Source organism: Tiliqua scincoides, chromosome 7 (genome assembly GCF_035046505.1).
Source record: "Tiliqua scincoides isolate rTilSci1 chromosome 7, rTilSci1.hap2, whole genome shotgun sequence".
Lineage (NCBI taxonomy): Eukaryota > Metazoa > Chordata > Lepidosauria > Squamata > Scincidae > Tiliqua > Tiliqua scincoides.
The window spans coordinates 2,502,312-2,529,112 of record NC_089827.1 but is presented as its reverse complement, the minus strand read 5'-3'; the positions used below and the strand labels follow the sequence as shown (position 1 = coordinate 2,529,112).

General features: G+C 41.5%; 1 protein-coding gene across 3 annotated transcripts in view; it reads right to left on the bottom strand.

Annotated features, from left to right (window-relative positions):
• Positions 1–26,801, bottom strand: part of INTS13 (integrator complex subunit 13) — a 29,606-nt gene that overhangs the window by 2,387 nt on the left and 418 nt on the right. The window contains exons 1-17 of one of the 3 annotated variants that reach the window (XM_066633500.1): positions 26,730–26,790; positions 24,405–24,636; positions 23,497–23,571; positions 22,150–22,352; positions 20,773–20,853; positions 19,984–20,074; positions 19,104–19,232; positions 18,939–18,962; positions 17,290–17,374; positions 14,426–14,515; positions 13,810–13,899; positions 11,302–11,480; positions 10,035–10,205; positions 8,640–8,794; positions 6,859–7,089; positions 4,665–4,804; positions 1,796–1,931 (exon numbers count right to left, since the gene is read on the bottom strand). In XM_066633500.1, the coding sequence (XP_066489597.1) occupies positions 1,796–1,931; positions 4,665–4,804; positions 6,859–7,089; positions 8,640–8,794; positions 10,035–10,205; positions 11,302–11,480; positions 13,810–13,899; positions 14,426–14,515; positions 17,290–17,374; positions 18,939–18,962; positions 19,104–19,232; positions 19,984–20,074; positions 20,773–20,853; positions 22,150–22,352; positions 23,497–23,571; positions 24,405–24,629 (2,105 nt within the window). In that variant the 5' untranslated portion in view covers positions 24,630–24,636; positions 26,730–26,790. Of the gene's footprint in view, positions 1–1,795; positions 1,932–4,664; positions 4,805–6,858; positions 7,090–8,639; positions 8,795–10,034; positions 10,206–11,301; positions 11,481–13,809; positions 13,900–14,425; positions 14,516–17,289; positions 17,375–18,938; positions 18,963–19,103; positions 19,233–19,983; positions 20,075–20,772; positions 20,854–22,149; positions 22,353–23,496; positions 23,572–24,404; positions 24,637–26,729; positions 26,791–26,801 lie in introns of those variants that run through there. The other 2 variants (XM_066633498.1, XM_066633499.1) reach the window with 2 other exon arrangements.

Genomic DNA, 26,801 nt, shown 5'->3' with positions numbered 1-26,801 from the left:
CCTAGTAATGCTTTGTGGTGCTATAGGGAACATCGTTTCATGAGCCAGCATAGAGAATGGAGGTGAGTCAAGGCAGTTCAAAGTTTGGGAACCACTGCACTCCATGTTGGTTCAGATAACAACCAACTATGCGGGGGGGACGACAACGACCCCATATCCACAGTTCCCATTTTGGAGGTTTCAATTAACTGTGGATTTGAGGGACTTCTGAGCGCAGCAGAGGCTGCACGCATCTGCCCACAGCCTTTGCCAGGCTCAAAATGACTTGGAATGCCCCTCCAGGGCTTTCCTGGCCCTCATAATGCCTTTTAAAGGCATAAAAATGTCACTTCCGGTTTTTCTGGAAAAACCGGAAGTGACTTTTTCACCTCTGACAGCAATTCTGAGCCCAGCAGATGCCCAGGCTCAGAAGACCCCATGGAGGTGTCCCCCATATCCACAGGGAGTTCCAGAATGGAACCCTCGTGATATGGGGACATGCCTGTAGTTTCTTCCATTGTGAACACAGTCTGAACTGCTGCCTAACCCACATGCTCCCTCCTCTCCGTATCTCCTCATGCAGAGCAGTGACATTTCAATCCTGGTTCCACCACTTACCCAAAGCTGGGAGCTGCAATTCAGCTACATTTTTTCAAACCAGGACTAGGATCAAAGCATCCCAGCTCTGCACAGAAGCGAGTAGGCAATGAGTGGAAGAAATGTGCAGGCTTAGAAGAGCCTCAGAACTGAATTTTAAACATACTGGGATACCTCAGGCACATGAAATGAGGCAGTGTAAGGGGGAGAGCGTGGGCTCAGTAAACTACAGATTGCATATACAACAAAATCACGGTTTACTTGGTTGTGTGAACTGTCTAGAAGTGAGCTTCCCTATAGCTGATGAACTTGAAGTTGATCCTCTGTCAAAGCCAGCTAACAAATGTATAACCCACTTATAACAATAGAGGTCCCCCTCCTCACCCTGGAAGGGGCAGCTTGGCATCAAAGGGGCTATGTTGGGACTTTCCTCTAGTTCAGGGAGAAGTAAGTGAGCTGGAACTTGGGGGTGATGTCTTTATTGGCATGCAAATTATAAATGAATGGTAGGGACCAACTCTCTCAACAGAACACAGGGCAGTCTGTTGACCCTGACAGGTTTCTTCCCCCATGGTTGTCTCTAGCTCCTGGATGATTCTTAAGGCGACTGCCTATGTGGATGTTTGCTGCAACCACTGGGGAAAGGGCAGTGCAGGTCCTGCAGGCTCACGCTGCAGAAGGGCAGAGTTGCCCTGTGTGACAGTTAGTGGGTAGATGCCCTGATCATGGCTCTGGCAGTGACCTGCCTTGACCCTTCTGGGGGCCGGCAGCTAGAGGGTCTCCCACTGGCTTCCCTCCTCCTGCCTCCCACATGGGGACTTGCACTTGGTCCTGCCTTCCCAGGGGGTTCCCTTGCAGGACTGGCTTCTCCTTCCGTGGAGTTGCCTTTCAGACTCTCATCTTCCCCCCTCTGAATCTTTCTCCTTGCCTCCACAAGGTCCTCCTTTCCTGTCTCCGTCTCTGCCTCCTTCTTGTCAGCTATCACCTAGCTTTCTCTGGTGTTCTCTCTCTCCTGCATTTTCATCTCTTTCCTCACCTCTCCTGCTTGCGTCTTCTTCCACCCCCAAGTCTAAAGAAGGTGACTGCTGAGGAACAGTACTAACTGAACACCTACCCCCCCCCCCCACAAATATCTGGTATCCACCACCACCATATTTTTGATATGAATACAATGTTCAGAAAAATCACACCAATCCATGCGCTATGTCAAAATACAAACCCGTTCTCCTCTTTAAGATGTTGATACAGTTCAGCTTTGTTGTTGACGGAATTCAAACGACCAGTAAATTCTTGGTGTTTCCTAGAATTTGCAGTATTAATTCTGTTGCTCCATAAGGACAGCAGCGATATTGGCCCTAGAAATGAAATGTTGAAAACATAATTGAATTGCATCAAATAGTTTGCCTTTTCAAAATCTGGCTTAGAAGACTCAAACTATGGCATGATTCCTGATTGACGTTAGAAGAAAACATCTTCCCTCTGTTCGTATTTTTATCTGACTCTTATCTCTGCAGTAGAACCAGGGAAAATAACACCTCATCATTTACACAAATTAGAAAATGTTCCACAATAACTATCAGTTTTTGGGGATCTGAGGCACAGAGTCTCCAGACTTTCCACACAGCATTCCTAGACTACCCAATTCACGGACTATATACCAATTAATTTTCCAATAGAATTACAATATAGTCACAATTGCAGAGCTGGACATACACACTTCTGACTCTTGAAAATGAACAAATTTTAAACAATAAATAATTCAAAGTATAAAATGTTCTAGTCTTATCTTCTGAAGAAACAAAGATGGTTCTGGCAGTTCTATCAGAAAGTGAGCAAGCTGAGGAGGGGAGGTCAAACCCCACCCATGGAATGCTGGTAAAACCAACCATTACTATTACTCTCTTTCTCCATGACAGATGGCAGGACAGAGGCAAACTCAGAGGCAGGTGCACAGAGAAGAGAAGCCTCTTGGGTAAACCTGTACCCAACCCTTCCGTTTTATTTTTCCAAGTTGGGAAACGGCCAGAACAGGTGAAAAACACAAGAGTGTGTAAGGGGCAGGTCTTTTCCTGGCATACCAGCATCCCTGTGCACTTTGCAGTGTGTGTTATAACGTATGTAATAATAATAATAATAATAATAATAATAATAAACTTTATTTCTATCCCTCCCTTCTCCCTAAACCCAGGGCTGCTTACAACATATTAAAAACAGATTAAAACATAATTTAACAAACAGATAAAAACATATTAAAAACACATTAACAGAAACCATAAAAACAAGTAGTCAGATAAAAGTCAGAATAAAAAAGAGCATAAAACAGCAGTTCATAGAGGAATCAGGCCTGTAAAAAAACAACTAAAAGATGTACATATGTGAAAGACATGTACAGGAGAAAGTTATTTTTTTTCTTGTGCACTCTACTTTTTTCTTTTACTTTTCTGAGACGGACAAATTACAGAATTGAACAATTGGTAGGGAATGTGGCTTTAAAGAAGAAGGTTCCAGGGTCCAACTCTGGCATCCCGAGTTAAAAAGAGTCAATGTAGCTTAGAAAATCTGCCTGTGACCTTGGGAAGCCTCTGCCATGAAGAGGCTCTGTCCACTGGGTGGACTCAATGGCAGCTTTGTAGATGAGTGAGAGGAAACAGGAAAGAGGGGACAGCCCTTCTGATCCTCTGTCATTCCTTTCTCTCTCCTTTTCACTTTTACTAGACCCAACTGCAGTTCTTCATTATGTACAAAGTTAGGGTTATTTATTTCTTACTTGTTAAAACAGCAGCACCCAAAGTCGCAACCAAAGTCCTATGATAACGTGGTCCTTGTTCGGACTGCAGCTTTTTGTTCCGCCGCAGAGCAGCTCCTCTTCTTGGTAAACCTGGGCACCAGGATACTCTGGGAAGTCATGTCCATTGCCCAGCATCCCAGAAGGCTGTGTGGCAAGACATTCGGCAGATGCGACTGCCCAGAGTGACCTGGTGCCCAGGTCTACCAAGAGGAGGAGCTGCATGGAGGCAGAGCAAAACTATCTGCTCTCTGGGTGGACAGTTCCGCCCAAACCCTGGATCCAGCCCCCCAGCCAGGGTTCAAGTAGCCCTGTGTTAAAATAAACCACCATCAAGCTGTGGTTTGATATCTTGATTATTTTTCCAACTAGAGTTGGAACAAACTGCAGTTCTCCAAGCTCGTATGTAACACAGAACTGTAGTTTTTGTAAAGAGAAAGTGACAGTTTTCACTCTTATATATGTGAAAGAAGGAAATGCAGAAGCTCTTGGCTCGCCACAGAGAGTGTTACATACGAACTAGACAATATTCCCTTCCAAGTAACATCAATGCTATTATTTACACTATTTGATATATTGTTTATATGGACAGAAAAAAATCCTCCTTGCTGCTAGATGCTGAGCCTCATTCTGAAGACAGTTTTGCAATTCAAATTCAAATTTAACTGTATAAGTTAAAAGAGAGTCATTTAGCGCATGTTTCTTTGCATGACCTACTGTTCGTTTTATATGATCGCCAACTCTATAGAACACGAACCAATCTTTGTAGACTCCACCCTCTTCAATATTCTCTTATGTGGAGACTCATAAAAAGCAGTCTGCTAATTCTACATAGAGACTTAATTTCCCTTCTACCTATTTAATACGCTGCAGTAATTATATACAATGACATTTAAGACCTTTTGAGTCATTTCTTTCCATGGCAATCTACCACATCCTGTAAGCTTATTTTGCGTTCCATGTCTTCAGATGTAGGATTCTTTCATTCAGTCTATTTTACCATGTTGGCTACAATCCAGCAAATCTAGAGTTACGTAAGCTTACATCTGGTTGTAAAAAAAGTGATTTATGTCTCTGCAACTGTGTACTTGACTGTAACTAGACAAGAAAATCCTGATCCCCCCACCTCAAACAAGCATGTTGATTTGTGGACTCTGCAGAAGTCTAACCTTGAAACTTTATCATAGATTTTGCACCTCCAAGATCAAAGGGTTTCATTTTCAAATGCATAATGTAGGGTCACATATTGTACTGACGCTTAGTTTAATGGTATTTAAAATTATGGCAATTATTTTGAGTATACCTTTGGTTTTTTCAATGTGGGGCATTTCATCCACTGTAATGAGGGGCTTTTTGTTGGGTGGCTCAGGGGAATCGGGTGAATCTTTTATTACTTCTGCTTCTGCCAGTTCCTCTTTTTCACGATCCAATAAGCCTTTTAGCCTTCAGAGATAAAGAAAAAGGACAGCTGTTATAATCCTGACCTCAACAGTTCTGCTTTGTAGGCTGTTATACAGCAATATTACCAAAAGAAACAGTATAGCTACATCCCCCAAAACTTGAGGAACGTGTCATAAAGGAATCATTAGGCATCAACACAAAATTTCACTTTTTAATAGAGGGAGGAGACATCTGGATCCTCTTTTTATTCTGGTTGCCTCAGATGGCTTTAAAGGGGAATAAGGCAAAACCATGGAGGCAAGGAAGGTCTATCAATGGCTACTAGTCACTGCAGTAATACAGGGTCTCCTTATTTGGAGACCATATGCTACTGAACATCAGGCTACCCAGGAGGGACAGCAGAGGAAGATCGTTCCCTTGATCTTGACTGGCTGGCCACTGTGAGAGGCAGAATGTTGGACTAGATCATGGTTGTCCAATATGTGGCCCGCAAGGCCCTATTTTGGCAGCCCCAAAAGCCTGCCTGCAGCCCTCCCACTGTCTCTTCCTGCTTCAGAACCTTTTTGGTTTCCCTGCAGTGCCATTCCAGCTGCTTCTGTGGCAGGGACACTGAAAAGCCCCACCTCACCCACTTCCACTGCTTGTGTTCTGAGTCTGCAGAATGACTTTGGCAGGCTCAAAATACAGAAGTAATTAGCTGTGAGGTCATCACATCACCACCAATAACTTCCATGTCAGCACAGCTGGGGGTCATGCAAGAGTCATGCAGCCCCCCTCCTGGCTGCCAAAAGTTGGATTGCCCTGAACTATACAGTCCTTCGGCTGCACAACCCAGAGAGCTGTTCTAACTGCAGATTTGCCAATTATAGGATGGGGGAAGATATCTCCTGTCTGCATAAAAAGAAGGTATGTTTAACAGGGGTTAGTGGGGATGGCAAGTGGAAAAGCAAGAGAGTTCAAAGAAGGGTTAAAAAATGGAGAGATGCAAAGAATGGTGAAGGACTAGGAGGCAAGATCAAGGAACAGACAAGGTAAAGGTTGATGTGGGGGTGGAGGAGAAGGAAGAATAAAACAGCAAAAGAGGCAGAGAATTGGCAAGAGACGGAAAGTAGTAAGAATAGAGAGCAAGGCAGTGGAAGAATACCAGAATAAAGACAAATGAATTGAGGAAAAAGGGGGGAAGGGATTAAAAACAGGAGGAATAGAAGGATGTTGCACCAAATTGGAATCAAAGAAATCTCAGGTAAAGAAGAGGAGCAAAATAACGCACATGGTATAAAACGAGAAGAGACGGTGCGACTGAGAAAAGAAAACGTTGTGAGTAAAAGGGAAACTTGGAGGCCCTTAAATGGGCAGAATGAATAAAAGAATGACCACTGAAGAAAAAAAGAATAAAGCTGAGAAGGGATGGAAAAGGGGGAATGTAGGAGATGCAGAAGAATGGGTGGATGCAGAGAAGGCATGAATGAGATGGATAAAGCAGAGCAGAACGTGAAAGGAGAAGGGGAAAAGGAAAGGAGTGGAGAGAAAGACAGAAAGAGCAGAGGGTAAAGGTTGTCTTACCGTCACAGTTACTGTCCTGCACAGAAAGCAGTAAGATTAATTGCCTGGTCAAATTTTAATACGTGCTAAAGCAGGGCTTGTAGTCAATGACATACATTGTCAGACAAAACCCACATCTGTGAAGGTGAAACTTGGATGGTTTTACAGCTTCCCACCCAAGACGTATTTGCCTATTTATTTCATCGCTTCACCAAGCCACTGGCACCCTGTGCACTAAACCAGCCTTCCTCTCCAGTTTGTAACGGGAGAAGTGGGGGGCTCTTCTCTTTAGTTGCAAGGTGCCCTCTCTGAAGGTTGGTACAACTGTAGAGTTTATCCTGCCCCTCCACAACTTTAAGCTGGAGAGAAAGAAGTGGAGGCTCCTCACCAGATGACAATAAAACACTTGCCACAGCACTGATGGTGAGTGAAAAGGTGGAATTCTGCACCTGAGACAGAATGAACCACCTCAGATATCTGCAGCTGCTCCATACTGCATTCATGCCATTATATTAATGCATTGGAATAAAATTATATCAATATGGAAAATGTACCTTTCTGATTCTTGCCAGGATTTTTCTGGTTCATAGTCTTTTCCTGCTTTCTCTGACTTGTCTTCTTTCTCTTCCCTCTTCCTTCCTCGTTTCTTGCGCTCTTCTTCTTCAGGAGGTTTGCTCCTACAAGCCAGCAGACACTCCAGGACTCGCTGATGCTTATCTGAGTTGGTAATATGTGCTCTGACAAGGGTCTCTAGTTCATTCCACATAATCCTATACTGCTCATCTCTATACAAAGAACAAAAACGAGTTCATTCATTTGCAGTTTCCGTAGTTAGCAAGATTTAAAAAATGGTTTCATATATGTTTTGCTTCACTTCTAGTTAAGACTTCTGCATCCATTTTAACAGACTATTCTGGATACCTAGAGCTCTGTAGAGAAACCAATTCATTATGCTGTCGCTGATTACTAGTCTAGCTTCTAAAGGTCTTTATCAAATTTGCAATATCTAGGCAAAGGGTTTGAGTGAGTCATGGTGGCTCAGTTCCAGGTCTTCATGAATAAGTACACCTGGAACTTTTTTCAATCTGGCTTCTGTCAAAGACCTAGGACAGAGAAGGCCTGAGTTGTCCTGACAGATGTCCCAAGTCAACAGTTAGATAAGAACAAGTATAACTCTCCGTGATTTTCCATAATCTCTCAGCAGTATTAAGTATCATCAGCCATGATATCCTTGGCCCTTTAGACTGAAGTATCTTGTTTCATTTATTTCATTGTTTTATATTTGGATAGTATTACTGGTGTTTTAAATTTCATTTACCACATTAATTGTCTTTTAGAGAGAAGAGTGCAGGACAAGTGATGGAAAATATATAAAGACAAATACCATTAATATAGCATACTTGATGTACATGATTGTAAAGTTGTTCTGTCCCCATAAAGAGGCTGTGCTCTGTCTGCTTGGGTTCTGAGTACACACAAGGACCCTCATGTGTGCTCCCTAACCTAGTGCCTTCCAATTCCCATGCTCCTCTCCTAACCTGGAGATCCACACTGTGGTGGAAAAATGTTTTCCAAAGTCTGCCTCCTGTAGGGAAGCTCAGTGACCTCAGTGGTTGATCAAATTGGCATGCTGCCATCACTTCAAACTCCAAATAAACAGAACAAATTGTATACTTGAAATAAAGAGGTAAAATTCAAAATAAGGTTAACACAGATTGTAACCAAAACTGTCCCTGACTGAAAGAAATCCACTTACAGTTAGCATCCTCCTGGTATCAGAGAGAAAGATCTTTTTAAGAATTAACCCTGTCATATGTGGGACAGCATCGCAGTTACAATCATGGCTTGGCGGTCGTTTCGCAACTCACAACTTGCATTTAACACTGCAGCTTAGCTGTATTTTCTCCCATTTGGAGAAACTAGCCCTGCTATTCTCTCAGAAGAGCTGGTTTAAAATTTCCTGCTCCCAGTCAGGTAGTAGACTGGGCCAATGATTAGGTGTGAGCTAAACCCATGATAGCTTTGACCAAGGATACTGTACTATTGGTGATACCAGCTAGTGATAAGACTCCAATGTACATTCGAGGAGGGAATGCGACATGTGATATGGGACCCAAGGCTCTAGTTAAAAAGGAGAAAGCAACAGGGTAATTTCTAGGTCAGTTTCAGGGTACAGCCAGCTGCAATGTAGGGGAGTTAGGAAAATGTTTGTCCTCTCAGGAGGGAGGTGCATATTCAGGTGGTTTGCAAGCAAAAGAAGCACAAAATGAGGAAAGGGTCACACTCTATGTTTCAGAAATAGAATTTGCTAAATTTTCAGAAAAATAGTTTTGACCTTTTAGGACCCTTTCCTCTTGTCCCAACTGTGGATATGGGCAGAGGATCGTTTTTCCTTTCCATGTCTACTAAGTTGTAAATTGTTTTCTGACAATTCAGGACATCTTCATCTGTCAAAGCTTCCTTCACGATAACGCTGGCTAATGGCACTACCTGCAAGATAAAAAAAAAATATGGGGCACAGCTCAATGAAAGAACATCTGCTCTGCATTAAGATGGCCCCAATTCAATCCCAGTATCTCCAGGAAGGGTGCAAAAACATTTAAGCCTGAAACCTTGGAGCTACAGTCAGTCTCTGCCAACAGTACTAAGCTTGAACAGACCAATGATCTGACTCAATAAAAGGCAGCTTCCTATGTTCCTAATGTGTTGGCAGCCTTCAGTCTCGAAAGACTATGGTATTGCACTCTGAATGGTGGTTCTGGAACAGCGTCTAGTGTGGCTGAAAAGGCCAATTCGGGAGTGACAATCCCTTCCACACTGGGAGCAAATGCAGTCTGTCCCTGGTCTGTCTCCCTGGCTGTGGGCCTTCCTTCTTTGCCTCTTTGCCTCAGTCTGTTGGCCAAGTGTCTCTTCAAACTGGGAAAGGCCATGCTGCAAGTATGGATAGCCTTCATTAATTTGGTGATTGAAAGTCTCGGGTGCATTTTATCCATTTGCATTGATCTATTATACACAGGAATGCTATGTTTACTCAGAAGTAAGCCCCACTTACTCCCATGCGCGTAGGACTGAATTGTTAACTATGCTAGTGACCAATAATTCATAACTATCAAATTGTTAATTTTTTTTTCAAAAAATGCCACATTATAGTCACTTATCTGTAACTATAGTTCTTAGAGTGGTCTTCTGTGCAGACACACAAACTGGGGTACTGTGTACGCACAGTGCTGACCTCAAAACCTTCCAGAACTTTGTTGAGAGTTTTGTCCCTGCTCTCAAACTCCAAACTGGAACTGGTAGTTCAACAGGTGGGTGCCTTCTTCACACCCATGAGGCACACAGTGTCCACAGAGTTTCTCCCACGTCCCTGGGGCAGAATGCTCGACAAAGCTCTGGAAGTTTCTAAGACTGGCTCCACACATGCGCCAAACTCCATTATCTGTGACTGAGAAGGGACTATGAAGAACAAAAGAGTCCAAAGATGGTGAACATAATTCAACTTGATTTCGTGATCAGTACACTTATTTGTGATAAAGAACCATTTGTTGGTTTTATTTACATTCAAGACACAAACACTCCAAAAAAAACCAGACTAATATTAAACAAACGTTAAGTACCATCCTAGACACACTTAACTGAATCATCTCCCACTAAAATCAGGGAAGATGTGTCTATTTTCAAGTACAACACGATTAAGATTGGGGTCTAAGAACAATCCATTGCCACATACCGCTTGCATGTTGAATATGGTAGTTTGTGAAATGATCATGGGCCAGTAGCGAGTGTGCTTCTCTAACTGATCTTTCGCCCGTTCCAACGGAATTTCAAGGCTTTCATTGCTCTTATATCTGGGTTCTAGAAAAGGAGTTAGTCTGTTTTCTCTCATAAATTCACCAAAATCCTAATAACCGAATAAAATAAAATGAGAAATTTTCTAAGGAACATTGCATAACAAGGCTCAAATGAAGTATCCTTTATGACCATCATATTTCTTCAACACCATATTTTCAATCTGGTCATCATAACTGTTACAAACCAGAAGAATTCATTCCCATATTAGGTTCTGAACCCACTTTTAGGGAAACTAAAAAGGTTGCTTTTTCAAAGGAACTATTGCAAAGAATGATTCTTCATAACAGCTGTTCGAACTTCAAGACATATCTTTTGTAGATCTTGAACTGCAGCATCAAGTTTGACTCAATTTGAGATTCAATAGGCCTAGATCACTTTATGCAAACAATTAACCATTTGCTTCAAGTCCCACAATAACCAGATGGTTGCCCTAACTCTGATTAATCTAACTACAAAGGCTGTCTTCCAAACAAGCTCTATGCTGTTAGCCACTGAGGTCTCTCATTTATCTGTTTTGGTTTACCTTGCTTGTTAGCATTTAAATTTTCCTCTGCACCTTAGTTTAAACTTGAATTTCTCTAGGCAAACAAGCATTCTCCGCCCTTGCAAAATGGACCAAGAGGCACCTTTTAAGTGATAGTTCTCTTGTACTGAGCAAGAGGAGAGCAATTATCCCAATTCATCTCAGCACAGTGTAAGTTCACTTGCTGGTGTCTCCCCCCCCCCCGCATCCGTTTACATTGTGAGGCCATTAGGGGCAGGAAACAATTTTTTTTCATTTCTTTTGCTATGTAAATCACTTTTGTGAATGTTTTTGTTGGAAAATATATAAATATTCGTTATACGTGTAAGCTCTCAGTTGCACTACCACAACTACAGGCAAGTATTTCTAGGACATAAATTATATTCAGTAATACACTGCACTACCACACCTTGTTCTCAGACTTTCCTTTCCATTCAAATTATCCTGTCTATAGAACCTCATTGATTTCCTTCCTTTCCACAGTCAACATCTCCAACACCATCTAGAAGCATCCTCTTTAGTTGTCCCTTTACAGAAAACTCCCCCCTACAACATTAGCACACAGGCTCTGCCTGTAGGCAACAATCATCATACAATAAATATATTTTTTAAATAATCCTACCGTAATCCTGTAATCTGTGACTCTACCACCACAACCTTCACTGATTGAAGGAGGATCTTCCAGAATGGATCGGGAACTGCTTAATACATGAAGAAAAATCTCTCCTCCATGGCTACTAAGCATATGACTAATTACTTTAGAGCCAGATTTCCGTGGTTGTTCCAACAACACAGAACGGCCTATTTAGGAATTAAAAAGAACTATTTCACTGGTGTGGTAAAGAAACAAGCACATTTTTATTCTCATTTACTCTCAGGTCCCACAAGGGAAGACCAAGACACACCTCAGCAACTCAACCAGATTGTTGCTGCAATGACCTCTGGGGGGTAGAACTGCTGCCACCAGAGGCAGAACTGATGATGCCACTCCAAGCCTTTCACTCCAGTTGGGGGTTAGCCCTTTACCTAGGTATCCATCTGCACTGAAGCATGTTCCTGGAGGAGAGAAAGTGGTGCCAACTGGACTGGTTGGTTGCTGTCCACTCATATATACTCATGTGCACAGACGACTCAGTGTTGGTTCAAAAAGCTGAACAGGGAGCAGATGGGCAAATAGCTCTTAGCTATGGTTTTAACCAGACAGGCAGCATTCTTTTAAATGGGGGGGGGGTATATTAAAGAGAAGAATTAGGAAAGTGCAAAATAAGGGGGAAAAGGTACATGATAAGCAGTAAGACAAAAAGAAATCAAATGTCATTTCTGCATAAACATTCCCTGACCCAAGAGTCCACTTACACATGACAATTAGAACCTGCTCCATCACCAATCAGAGTGTGGGTCACCTTGGGCTCAGCTCCCCAAAGTAAGGGTGCCATCTTCACACCACCTTTTCCTTTTTTAAGATGCACTTGGGCTTGGTTTTCAGCCCCTCTCTCTTTGGTTAGTTCTGGGGGTGGGAAAACAAGCCTATCCCCTGGATATCCCCTAAGATATGGTCAGATAGGTGTGCTTGGCCAATGTTCAGGCATGACCAGAACACAGAGGGTTACCGAAAGAGTCCTTCCTAGACCATTGTTTGAAAGCGTATAGGTACGAGACAGGATGGTATTTCCAAGCATCTTTACGGGATCAGCCATCTAAAAGTGTAACCAGGCCCTCTGGCCTTAGTAGACAGAGTAGTCCTAATGGAGGACTTGAACCATGTGGATGAGTCAGGTCAGTTCCACTGTAAACTCTGTACAGCTTTAACAAAGGGTGAAGACTTCCTGTTCACAGTTAATCCATTTTTGCCCAGCCCACAGATGCACACATTTGGTTCCTGTTGCGTACATGCAATGTTGGGCAGATATGGCTTAAATCTATTTTTAAAATGCTACATAGTGATAATTAATGAAATGCAGAACTCAACTCAAACTCAGAGGTTCTACAGCTCAACACCAGTAGAATATTCCACAGCTCTACAAAAGGCAGGGACTAAATATTCTTTTTCCATTTCTACATAATGAAGCTCAAGATAAGAAGGTTCCCCCCCCCAACAGCTGCAATTTGGTCAAGAGCTCCCATGCAAGTTCCCATTTGTAATTTGCAATTAAAAATGCAACCAGGTGTCAATTGCAAGAGGGTTCCACTAGCACTTTAAAACTGGGCACAATGTGCATATAAGGACATGTTGTTATGCTTACATTAATACACAGGGTTTAACAAATTTGATTACCTCTTTGCTTGAGGGGACAGGGGAGAGATTATCTGCCAATGAAAAATTCCTCTCACTAATGCTGGATGGGGGTTGCTCTGTAAAAGATCACTCATGGCTAGTGCTACATGGCCTTGCATCTACATATGCAGAGGGGCTCGCATTGACTGATGTTGGGTCCCTGGACACTTCTTTAGTGACTGGCTTCTGTGCTCAGTGAACTGGTAACAGGACTCACCCTTGACCGAAAGAAGGGCATGGGCTGCTATCCCTTTTGGTTTTGTTTTTCCTTTCTGGTGACAGTGACATACTCTTTTGTGTGATTGCCTATGCGAGGGTGCCATGTCTGTCTCAGTCACGCCAAGAGTTACCCAAAAGTGTGTTGAAACATCAGGTGCAAAGGCTGTGTGACTGGATTCTCCCCTATCCCTGCATGGTAGGCCAACACAGTCTTACTTTACGCTGTAAAGTTTACACGTATTTCATACTGTAACATTAAATATATATAGGTGTGCCCCCAAAACTACAGGGGTCCTGTTCTGGAACCTCCTGCAGTTAAATGAATGTGCAGATAACTGGGGACACCCCCCCACCCTCTGGAGGCAAGGGAAACTAGGCTCTGGAGGGTCTTCTGAGGCCCACAGAGACTGCGTGCGACCACCCATGGCTGCTGCAGGTCTCAGAACGGCTGAAAAGATATTTTAAAATGCTACTTTCAGTTTCCAGAGGGAAACTGGAAGGGACATTTTTAATGCCTTATAAGGCATTGGGAGGCTCAGGGGAGGCCTGAAGGGTCCCAAACAACTTGATTCAAGCCCCAGGGTCCCAAACAACAAAATATAGTTCATTTGACCTTTGAACTAGGAAACATCTTACCATTAAGAAGAAAATTAGTAAGGCAAGAGGAAGGTCGGCTATTTACATCTACTGGTGATATTCGGTATGCTCCAGTACAGTAATGCAGTTCTGAAGAAAAAGGAGATAGAGTTTGGTTATTGGACAGGTAGACATACCGATTTCATAACTAAGACACACATAAAATAACCACCCAAAATGAAATAAAGATTTCAGAACACTGTAAAATCAACAAGCAACATGCATTATGGGAGTAAAGCAAGCTGAGTGAAAAATGTGAATGAACACATGCATGCACACACACACAGAACGGATACAGAGAATTTATCTATTCCATTTATCCATTTATCCAAACATATATAGCCTCCAAATGGTTATACTGTCTATTTGTGCATTTTCATTACATCACTTAGAGATTATACATGTTGATCTGACAATGCTCAAAATTCCCTTTCCATTCTCTGTGCCTTCATTTCAATGAGCATATTTTCCATTCAACCCAGTTTAACCACAACATGCTTATGATAGTCTTCTAAGGGACTTTGAAGTGATTCACAGGACAAAGAGAGAAACAGTTAGCATTATGCAAAGGTATGGACAGCTTTGCTGGGGACTGGGGGGGGAGAGAAGCACCTACCAACACTGTTTGTTCTGGGAGTGCACCATTTCAAAGTTACTGTTTCTTTAAATGTTCCCTCTTTGCTGCTGCCACCAATGTGATTATCGCCTGTAACAAGTTAGAGATAAATATCTGTGAACAATTAATATATTTTTAAAGAACAAAAACTCCACAACAGTTATTTCAAGGTCAAGAATAATTTTAAGACGTTATTTTCCTTTTATACCCAACAAATTCCAACTTTTTATTTTCAAGACATGCCCTGCCTTCTTCATGCTCTTTCCCTATTTGAGTTCTTTGTGCTCAATCTCAAATGTGTTGACTATTCCTTTCCAGCAACATTTAAGATGCTTTGTCCTCTCACCTTTACATGTTCTATATCTATTATACCTGTAATTATGAACGTACACAACAGTATACTTAATGCAACCCCCTGTGTCTTCTCCCTTCTTCCATGGCTGTTTTTTATCCCTGAATTAACAAAGGAATCTATAAAAAGGACCGTCTTGCCCTGTTGCAAAAATGAAACAGTTCAGCTGAATGCATAATTTCTGTCCTGCACTGATTTGTTAGCACTCATCCTTTCCTTAATCCCCTTTCTTTTCTGATAATATATGAGTGACATTCTTCATCATATCATTAAGATGCCTGCCTAAAATATGTCACTCACATACTGTGAAAGAAATTACTGTTCTTCCTACTTCTTTATTGACAGGATTTGAAAACAGGTATTTAAGACTTGAGCTTATTAAGATAGGAATAGTAATACCTGATGGTGGTTTTTTTAAGTTGTACAATATGAACCACAGCAAGTGTTTCACAGGAAAGAACCGGTACTCTCCTAAAGGCTGTCCAAGATGATTGGTTTACCTCTAAAATTTTGCAGAGAGCCTCTATGCAGTGTGCAAGCGGCTCTCCCCCCCTTCAGAGCCAATCCAGGTGTGGTGAGCAAAACGGAGGTGAATGCCTCCCCATTTTGCTTCCCTGCCCAGAATGGCTCCAAAGGGGAGGGGGAAGGCCACTTGCACACTGCAGCGAGTCTCCCTGCAAAACTTAGTGCTTTCCACCTCCTCTAGCTATGCTACTGTATCACATAGTTTTTGACAGCTATCTTTGCTATACAACAAATCTCCCCCGCCCCCAATTTAATGCAGGAGTAACTAACCATCTTTGCACTATTTTTTACTAGGTTCCCCATGATTCAACAACGTACAGTGATGCCTCGCAAGACGGAATTAATTCGTTCCGCGAGTCATTTCGTCTTGCGAAAATTTCGTCTTGCGAAGCGCGGTTTCCCATAGGAATGCATTGAAATTTAATTAATGCGTTCCTATGGGCAAAAAAGTCAGAACAAAGTCAAATCTGGTTAACAAAGTGTTTATTAAGTGCTCTTTAAAGGCATACATACTGTACAGAGGATTTCAAAAATTTCAAGCACAAAACTTCAATGCATCCTGGGTATTAACGGTTGTGCGATTTAAAACAAACCAAAACAAAAAAAAATGCAAAAAAATTCGTCTTACGAAGCACGGCCATAGAAAAATTCGTCTTGCGAGTCACCAAAAAAATCGCAAAACGCTTTCATCTTGCGAGTTTTTCGTTGCGCCAGGCATTCATCTCGCGAGGCATCACTGTATTTTAAATTTACAAAGGAACAGTGCTAACTCATGATCAGTTAAGGCAAAACTAATACAGGCTCAGTGTTCCTGAGCATGCATTCGTGCTTAGTGCCTTGCAGGATCAAACCAAGATCCATCTCATCTTTCCAAGAATCCTAGCAAGCAGCAACTGCTGGCAGGGAATCTACTGGTTGACCACATTCTAACTTTTGTGCCCACCAATGGTTTAATAATAACACTAGATACATTTTTGACTGTTACAATAATGATTATTATAAGTACACTGATTTCAACATGAAAGTTGAACACAAGCTTCATTTTATTCCATTGAAATGAATGAACTTTAAAGTGCTTAACATTACCTTGACCACTTTTTAGACATGCTTAATCTATTTGGTATTGTTTAGTTCACTGAACCACTATGATGGAAGAACATAACTAGGGGTGTTTGAAAATGGTAATTTGCAGATCTTGTGATTTTAAAAAATGAAAAAGGTAGAAAGGTGTTTTGTGTTTTTATTCCAAGTTCTCATTTTTATTAATTTAAACCCTTTAAAAATGTACTAGGTATGTGATCCAGTGTCAGCAAATGCAGCCACAGTATTATTTCTAACTGGAAAAATAATGTATTTTAATTTCTGCAAAATATCTTAAAACATCAAAAGAGATGCTTCGTGTTTTTATGTGTTAACAAAAACAAACAAAATTAATGTTACGTTAATTAAAATAAATTATATATAACATAACAAAATTAATGCCCTGCTAGAACAGGCACCAGGAATCTGGATAAAACTGATGCTGTTTGATAGATGTAAAGTATTCTCCTTTAACATTGTTTTAAATATACACTGGCTTCCCCAAGAGTCAAAACTGAGGCCCAGCAGACCAAAAATGTAGAAGGTGTTCAGAGGGTGGCAGTTAAAGAGGATAAATCAGAGACCATCACTCTTTGCTCACACAAGAAGTTCTTTGGATCCTAAGCACCAGTTACCAACAGATTTCGAACGTACATAATATTTTTTTTTCAAAAATTGCAAAATAAAAACTTAAAAACCCACAGTTATAAAACTACAATGAGCCATCTTCCTATTACGGGGGGAGGGGGGGCATATCCACAGATGTGGGAGGGCCCCCTCCCCCATCCTCCAGAGACGAGAAGACAACACAGATCCATGGATTCACATATCTGTGGGGGCCTGCAGATACAGGGACACACCTGTACTCCTCAAATGCAAAAACTCCTATCATCTCTGCCCAACTCACCGCTCTTCAAAAAGTCTACATGTGCTTCCTTGTGATGGAGCAGCTCCACATCATAATTGGCAGATGTATTGGCATGCTGTTCTTCCTTTTGAAAAAAAAGCAATAAACTAGACTTTTTTTTTAAAGTTTAGAGAATTTTTAAAAAATTGATACTTGGATAATTCTACATTTTGCATTTCCAATGGATAAAAAAAAATGCCAAAACAAAAAAAAATTGATCAGACAACATTAATAGGTTTGAACGTAAAGGAAACTGGCTTGTTCATTGACCTACTTAAAGATGCAGAAGCTGAAATGCACAATTTGTGCAGCACACATCTATGCATATTTACTCAAAAGTTAGCCCTGATATGTTCAATGGGGCTAACTCCTAGGTCTGTGGACTATGAAATGACATTAAAAATTAGTATGGTGAATGACAATCTGGGCAAAAAAATAAAGGCCATGTCAAGATGTGAATTCATTCTAGTCTTGCTCTTTCTTGTTTCTATAGATAAAATTTTTTAAGGGTCTTATATATCCAAAAGGAAAGCTCTTTCATTTCCTAAGCCGCAAACAGTAATTATGATCTGACACCACCATCAGCCAGGGCAGTCATTTTTTTCATTTTATGAGATTTTCTTCTTTCACTTCAAGTTAACAAAAGCAACCACACACAATCTTATCTGACTTCCACAGCTGAAGACTAGCAGCTATTGTGGGCCAAACTGCATGCATAAGGGGATAGAAGCAAAAGGAAACAGCATCTTTAAATAGCTGAGGCAGACTAGCAAACACCATGTATGGTGGATTAGCAAAAAAAGGACTTTGCTTTGAATGAGTAATACACAGGGAACCCAACATAGATGCTATTGCTAGAAAGGACAAAAGGCAAGAAGAAAGAGCGTACCAGCAGCACACAGGTCAGGAAGTTGCAAACAAGGTATTTGCAAGCCCTAAGAAATTGTATGCAATAGTCCATAAAGTTGCATTAAAATGGCCAAAGCACCTCAGTCACAAAGTAATTTAACTGCTGCTTGATCCTTCACAATCCAGGCAGTACAATTCCTTTGTAGCACAGGCTATTAAGTGTTATAAAAATTTTCTTTTGTGCAGTCTCACTCTCTTTTTTTTACAGAGATAATGAAAATGCTTTTCTTTCACATCAGTACCCAACAAAATATATAATTGAAGCTTATGGCTAATTAGAATGTCTGCTTTCTCTCATGGCCATTGTAGTGACAAAGATGATCAGTAATAAAAGAATAAGTATTAGCAGGGAGGATATCGAGCTTCTGCAAGTTAAAGGCCTCATTTTAATCTCTCTCAACAAAATTGTTTTCCCCTTTCTGTACATCTTGTTAAAATCACTTGGAAAAATAAATTTTACTTTTTGCTCTCACTGGTTTCGACTTGTTACAAACACCTTTGTGGGGGGAGGGCATGGAAATGACACAGAGGAATGAAAGGCTCACTATGCACAAAGGGGCAGAAATTTCTAACACATGTATAAAAACAAAAGAATCACAGACAAAGTAATTTGAAGTAAACTATGCTATATTTACATAAAATAAAGAAAACAATAATAGTTTCATTTAATAAATTGCTAAGAAGCCAATATGGCTGTTTGTTCTGTGATCCTTTTTTTCTCCTTCATAAAATTTACTAACCTGGTCACAGACATTGAATGTGGGCTAATAAAAAACAGAAAAAAATATGATATGGAGAGGAAAAAAACAATGTAAAATTCCATTAAAATAAATATTTAAAATAGTAAACAAATTTAAAAGAAATGGTGCAACTACTTCAGTACAAAGTTATTGACACAATCTTACCTTCATAGGAATGTTTGTTATTGTGGTAGAAGCCAGATCAAAATGCTGCTGCACTAAAACATTCAGTCTGGTAGCCAGATGCCGTCCAGCCCGAACACTGTGCACTTCTCCAGTTAAGACAGAAGAGAGCTTAACAAACAAAAACAAAAACAAGGGCAGTCACATACATACCTAGTAGAAGACTGGGGTAGGATAGCATATAAAAAACCAAAACAATTAGATTAAATCTTGAAAATTTTACATCTAGTTAGTGACTGATTTACTAAATGTATAATATTCCATGCACATACAGTCTAGATGGTGCCTGAAGGGGAACATGATTGAGACATATAAAACTATGCATGGGTTGCAAAGAAGGATGTTCTTTTCACCCTCACACAACACCAGGGCCAGGGGACTTCCACTAAAATTGAGAGTCGGGAGTTAGAAGAGACAAAAGAAAATATTTCTTTATCATCATCATCATCAACAACAACAACAGTATTTATATACTGCCTCTCAACAAAAAAGTTCACAAAGCAGTTCACACACACACACACACAAAAATTAACGACTCCCTGTCCCAAGAAGGCTCAATTGTATAACCCCTCCTTACCAGGAAACTTTCAACATTTCTGAAGCTTAAAGCTAGACAAGCACATGCTGTGGTTTTCAAATTATTCTCACAGTCAAGGCAGACCAAGGGGCTAGGAAGGAGCTACTTCAGAAGCAGCAGAGGCACTGCTAAGGGATGTTCAGATTCAAGGGAGTCGCACCAGGATGCAGGTCTCTTGTCTTAAGTGCTCCCTGAGGCATCTGGTGGGATACTATGAGATACGGGAAGCCAGACTTGATGGGCCTTTGGCCTGGTCAGCAGGGTGGTTCTCATGTATAGCCATACCTCTTTTTTAAGACGATCCGATACAAGGCTTTCCTCACCAACAGGGTATGTGTGAATTAAGACCAACTCGCATTTCTGGATCTGCATAAGACTAAAGAGACCAAAATGTCCTCTTACACAGGCAATAATGCCGCATCAATTGTATAACCCCTCCTTACCAGGAAAATTTCAACTGATTTCTGAAGCTTAAAGTCAGACAGAAGCACAAGCTGTGGTTTTCAAATTATTCTCACAGTCAAGGCAGACTAAGGTGCTAGGAAGGGGCTATTTCAGAAGCAGCAGAGGCACTGCTAAGGGAAGTTGTCTTAAGACTTTAAGAACCTATAAGAGACCCATCCCAAACATGACACAATCTTCTAATGGAAAAGGATCATTCCCAAATATTAGAAGGCATTTTTGGACATTTAACTTGCCCCAATAAACAATAACTATTGTTATATGCAGCTGCTGAGTGTACCTCAAGTATCTCTTATTGCCCGGCATACTCCACACTTGTTTTCATACACATTCTTCCCATACTGGGAAATATGAGGCAGCAGCATTCCCTTCTCTCACTCCCTCAAAACTTGGGGAATGGATGGAACTTACATTACATTAATTACATTCCTCACAACACTTCTTGACAAATTTCACCAAGATGAAAATGAGAGTATCTAAGCCATCCTCTTCCATTCTACTATCCAAGGGGTCCCAAACTAGTCTATCTGAATAACCCAAATACGGAGGTCATTAAAACAATGTACTGAAACGAAAATACTGAGCTATAGTGCCACTGGCCTGCGCACTTACTGGTCTGAATTAGCTGCTAGCTTATTATGCTCATGTATCGTTTCCTGGACAAACTCCTCAAGCATTCGTACATGGCTATCACTGGAAAGATAAACAAAACTTGTCTTAAACATATATGCTGAGAACAAATACGGGACAAAATATCAATAACAATTTATGATCAAGATGATTTTTTAAAATGCTGATGCTGTTTCCCAATGGTTTATCAATTTGGAGAGGGTACAAGTGAAGAGCCATTTTTTCCTCCGTTCATACGTGTAGTCTCTCTTGACTGTTCCCATGTAAAGACTAAGTTGAAAGGGACTCAGCCAAAGAATCAAGAGAGTTGGAGCCACTCACACAAATCCTGAAGTTCAATTTCCAAAGCTGAGCCTAACCATGCACATTTATTTATCCCTTTTGCAAAAATCCCAAGGTAGCTAAGGGCTCAATCCTATCCAACTTTCCAGTGCTGATGCAGCCACAATGTAGCCCCAAAGTAAGGGAATAAATTCTCTTACCTTGAGAAGCCCTCTGTGACTGCCCTGCCACCAGAGGATGCCATGCAGGCCCCACTGACAAGGCTGCATTGGCAGTGGAAAGTTGGATAGGATTGGGCCCTAAGTCTAATTCATAGATATGAAATCTACAGTTCACAGCAGTGCTTTGCTGTTGAACCCTGTCTTCTGATTTGTGTTCTAGAATATCCAGAACTCCAGAGCCAGAGAAAATACAGGAGGCACAATATTCCTAATATTCTGTTGCAAGGACAGAAGACAGTGTCTGAACAGGAGACATGTTGCTTCCTTCTCTGTAGCTCACCCCACAAGGAGATGAGAGGATCTATTCAGGGAAGAAAGCAAAATGCTTCCAATCTTCTTTTCAGAACAACAAGCAATTTGGAACACACCCCCAACTGATCCAAGGAGGACTTCAGAGGGACAGGAGCAGCACGTCCTCAATGTACTTCCTGTTCAGGAAGAGGATTAAGAACTTGGGGACTGCAGTCCTTCTCACATCTACGGATTATGTCTGCAGAATGGTCTGGAGTGAAAGTACATTTTCCCGCCTTGTGAGAACAGCTGCAAGAGAAGCAGGCAGCATGTGCACATTCTGCTCTTTTGGTGGATACTGTGGACCTGTTGCCTGCTATGCTTTATACCCCCCACCCCGCCCACACACACATCTTCATTGGTGAAATTAAACAAATGGCTATGGACCATGCTTTGAAAAAAACATTAACCTTCTAGCCCACCAATAGGCCAATAGTCCAATACAAATACAGAAGTAGTCCACCAGTCTATTCACGCCCATGAAGTCTGATGAGTAAATCAAAACCCAGAGTTTTTTGCCTAGATAGAAAAAGAGAAAACTAATACTGCAGACATCACAATATACCTCTTTGCATTAGTAATGCAGATTATCCGTCCTCTATTTCCAACATGGTCAGCATTCTCCATTAACATGGTTCGGGCCTCATGTTGGTATTCGGTAATTTTACAGAGTGCTTCTACTGCTGCAACAAGGCCATGAAGGATACTGCAGCATTCAGGATCTGCACGAGGATTGGGAGGACCCACAGCAGCTAGAGACGCCATTAACTGATTAAGAAAAAAGATGCTTTGTTGTTAAATTGTTATAGCTGTAGCTCTTACAACCAAAGAAATCTTTTTTGTTTTAAAATATATTTAATTAACCCACATACTCAAAAATAATAGCAAGAAAAAGGGAATTTCAGAAGTTCACTATCATATTACTAGATAGTATCTACAACAGGGGTGTTAAACTTGTTTCATACAATGGGTCAAAGATAGCATTCATGGCGCCTACTGCAGGCCTGAAGCATTGACATTAAGAAAGGAAGGGATGTCGTTAAGCAGGTAGTGACCAGAAATAAGCACTTTGTTCTCACCTAGGAACACATTAGCTGCAAATGACAGGAGATAAAATATGCAAATCTTGATCATATTTTTAAGATATGGGAGAACCCAATTATCACACGGGCCACCCTTTCAGCAGCACCACTTTTGCCAAGCAATGTTCCCTCTAATATTTCTCCTACCATGTGGAGAAGTTAATGATCTGCGCAATACTGTCATCTTAACACAGGCAACGGCCAGTCTGATCCTTAGGCAATAAGTGAGGTACTGCTTGTGTATCACAACAACAACGATCAGGTGGTGCAAATGATCAGGTGGTGCATTAACATGGAATTGTGCTACACAACTTACATCATGACCATTTGGCTCCACTATTTGAAAATGACGAAAAAATCCTCCATCTACTGAATGCAAGGTATTGAGCTCACATTACAAGGAATGACACCCAAAAGAGCTTCTGTGACTGACTGTGACAATAATAGACAACAATAATACAAAATGGGTGATCAGGCTACACATTCTAAGCAAAATGACTATGGTAAACTCAAAATTTCTGTTTCCAGTTTTTTCACGCTATATTACATCTCCATTGGGGGGGGGGGGTTTCGTTTCAAATAGGACACCATGAACTAAATAAGCACAATCAAATGAATGAATATGTTAGTTCCTGTTATCACTTCAGGAACTAACACATTTATTTCAGCTTTCATGGACTAGAACTCACTTTATCAGATACAAGATGAAAAAACAGGGTCATAATGACAAGTCTGTCATTATGTCATTTCTCTCAATATTAAGAAAGCATATCCCCCCCCCCCCATAATGAATGAGTCATCTTCCCAAGTTCTCAATTACATAGTGGTACCTCCTGCAAATTTTGATCTTCTTGGTTCCAAGAGTTTAAGACGTGAGCTCCAGAATCGCTAACAATGAAGTTCACCTAAAAGTTTAAAAAACAGTTTAAGAACATTTTTTGTTTAGGGGTTTGTTGTTGTTTTGCATCTTGATACCTTATCATCCAAAATTGCTCATAACAATTTTTTCATGAGGGCAGGATAATTCAACATTTATTGAACATGAGTTTAATATTCAGGTTCCTTCCAAAGAACTGCGATCCTGTTATACTGGCACATATCAGAAGGGAAAAACTGTAGAATACTTGGGAGAAGGGGACCCAGGAGAGAGGGAAAAGTTGCCAGAGTCACCCCTGAGGTGACTCTGGAAGCTGCCACGGCATTCATAGGATGCAGCAGTAGCCATTTTGGCGCTGCTATTCCTCTGGGCATCAGGCAGTTTAGGATTGGGGTGCCCATAAGCACACAGAAGATTGCAATGCCCAATGGGAAATGTAGTAGCTAATCCTGAAAATATTACTTTTAAGCAAGTTTATAGCTACAACATAGTAATTTCACAGAATATCATAAAGAAGGGTTGGCAAGGTCTACTATGCAAGTACCTGAATGAAGATCCTAATTATTGTGTTCAATTATGCACATCTACCAATGCTTCAGCTTCAAAATGGGACTTACATTCATGCCCTTCCATGTTCATATGCCATCTTACCTACATCACCCTGATGAGTTCTAGCTCTGATTTCCACTTGAAATCAGGAGTGTGTCTTACAGACTCTGGCAAACCAAAAACTTACAACAAAATCATACAACTCTACAAATTATCCAAAAGATTAGAGCTTCAAAGTTTAGAACATTTTGGTACAGAAGTTACAGACCCCCTAACTACCCCCCCTCAAAAAAAGAATTAGCAATCACTTACTAGTTTTTTAAAAGGAAATATATCATACATTATTCTACAGTATTCCATGGAAGATTCCACTGAGCAGGTCCATAGTGATCTTGAAACAGGTGCAAGAGGTATGATTCCTTGGGTCCGATTCTTTATTAGCATATCAAATTCAACATGTTGTCTGCAGGACTCTGCCATATAAGGGCAGTGATCCACAACAAAGACAGTTTTGTGCGATTCTGAAAAAAGTTTCATTTTCTTTCTACAACAAAGAAGTCACAGAATCAGGAAAACACTGCATGTTGCAATTGTTACTAATTGAACAAGACAACAATGCTGTAATTCATAAGGCTTGTGTTAGATATTTAAGCTCCTTTGCATAAGATATCATATTATAAAGCTACAAATAAAAATGCTTTAGGCCAGCAGTTCTCAAACTGTTTAGAGCAGGGGTGCTCAATAGGTGGATCGCGGTCTACCGGTAGATCGCGAGGCAAAATGAGTAGATCGCGGAGTGCCGACCCCCCCCTTCAGGTGCCTTTGGGAGGAAACGCCAGGAGTAAGGCCCATTGTACTCAATGGGGCTTACTCCAAGGTAAGTGTGGCTAGGATTGCAGCCTCACAGCCTAATCCTAGGCATGTCTACTCAGGAGTAAGTCCTGTTATACTTAGTGGGGCTCAAGGTACACCAACATACATTGTACACATAAATGTTATATGTTATGATGGCGCAAACATTGTAACAAAAACTCTGGTAGATCACCGGGCCTTGCTGGGTTTCAAAGTAGCTCTTGAGCCAAAAAAGTGTGAGCACCCCTGGTTTAGAGGCCCTAGGTTGCTGCCTGATTTATAAATGCCAAGGGGTGTGGATATAATGGTGATTGGGAAGCACTAATCCCACCCCACCCCCCAGTAGCAGCTTGTTTAACCCTTGGTGCACATAGCCTAATTTGTCCTGTCAGTTCCACAAAACACCACAAACTGGATCACAACCCACTGCTTGAGAACCACTGCTTTAGGCAGAGCATTTTCATTGCAATAGATAAAGACATGCACATGAAATACCAAAGACCAGGATTGCAATCCTATGCGCACTTACCTATGCTGCATTCAAGGAGTAAACTTACTTGAATGCAGCAAAGCTTACCAATTAGTAAAAATGTTTAAGACTGTACAGCAAGACCCAGGAACCCTAGATATACCTCCTTGTTTTCAAGTTCTGATAGCATCTTCTCAGATAGTAGATTTTTGAGCAACAAATATTACCATTATAAATAGATACTATCCTTCCTCACCTGTACAAAAAGTCATTAGCAACCACATACGTTTGCTGGTGTCTGTAGCTCATGAATCTATTATCCCAAAATTCTTAAAAGATACCAACTGGAAACATAAGAATTAGTTTCTAGGATCTTGGCTTTCCAATTTGCTTTCCGGGGCAGAAAGCAAATTGCTTTTCTCTATTACAAATGATTTCTTGAGTAAAGGCCCAATCCTATCCAGTTTTTCAGTGCCAGTGCAGGCATGCACTGCAACCTGTGGTGGGGAGGCAGTCACAGAGGCCTCCTTAAGGTATGGGAACATTTGTTCCCTTACCTTGGGGCTGCATTGTGGCTGCACCAGTGCTGGAAAATTGGATAGGATTGGGGCCTTAGTCTACATGTTTCAAATTATTAACAACATGCAGCTGAGGATTACACGGTGCTTCCTTTCACAGATCTTATAAGCGCAGTAGTCGAAAGTCAGTCTCCTGGGTCAACATGGAGCCAATGCCAGAAAACATTATTCTATCAGTCTCTGCAGCGGTCTAAGGACTCCTCCAGCATCACATGTTTTCCTTGGGGCTCAAGGGAACCAACTTCTGCATTTTGCAGGGGCCTCTTGCACCCATTTTCTGATTCCATCGTGAAACCATTTTCTGATTCCATTTTCTGATTCCACTAGTTCAGGACTAGTGTGTGAGTGTGTGTGGGTGTCCTATGGAACAATTCTGGGATTGCAGGAAGGCAGAAAGAGAGGCCCTGCACCTGGATTGTTCTCCCTGTTTCTGGGCACCTGCAGGGATGTGCAGTGAGTGGGGAGGCAGAGCCTCCCTGGGCGGTGGGTGGGGAGGCTCTGCCTCACCTGCCTCCCCACCCACCGCACATCCCTGGTGTCACCCCCACATCCTGTGGCAAGGAGTTCCACAGGTTAACCACACTCTGGGGCAAGAAATGCTTTCTTGTGCCAGTCCAGATTCTCCTGCCAGTCAGTCCCAGTGGCTCTGGGGGAAGGGTGAAGTCCCCAACCCCACTGCAGGGGGGAGAAGAGCCCCCCAACCCCCGCAGACTACGAGGACGCAGGAAAAGGTCTTACTTGGCCCGTCTCTCCTCTCAGGGTCAGGTCCTGACTCCAGGCACGGCCCTCCCCGTCAAACCACCCCCCCGT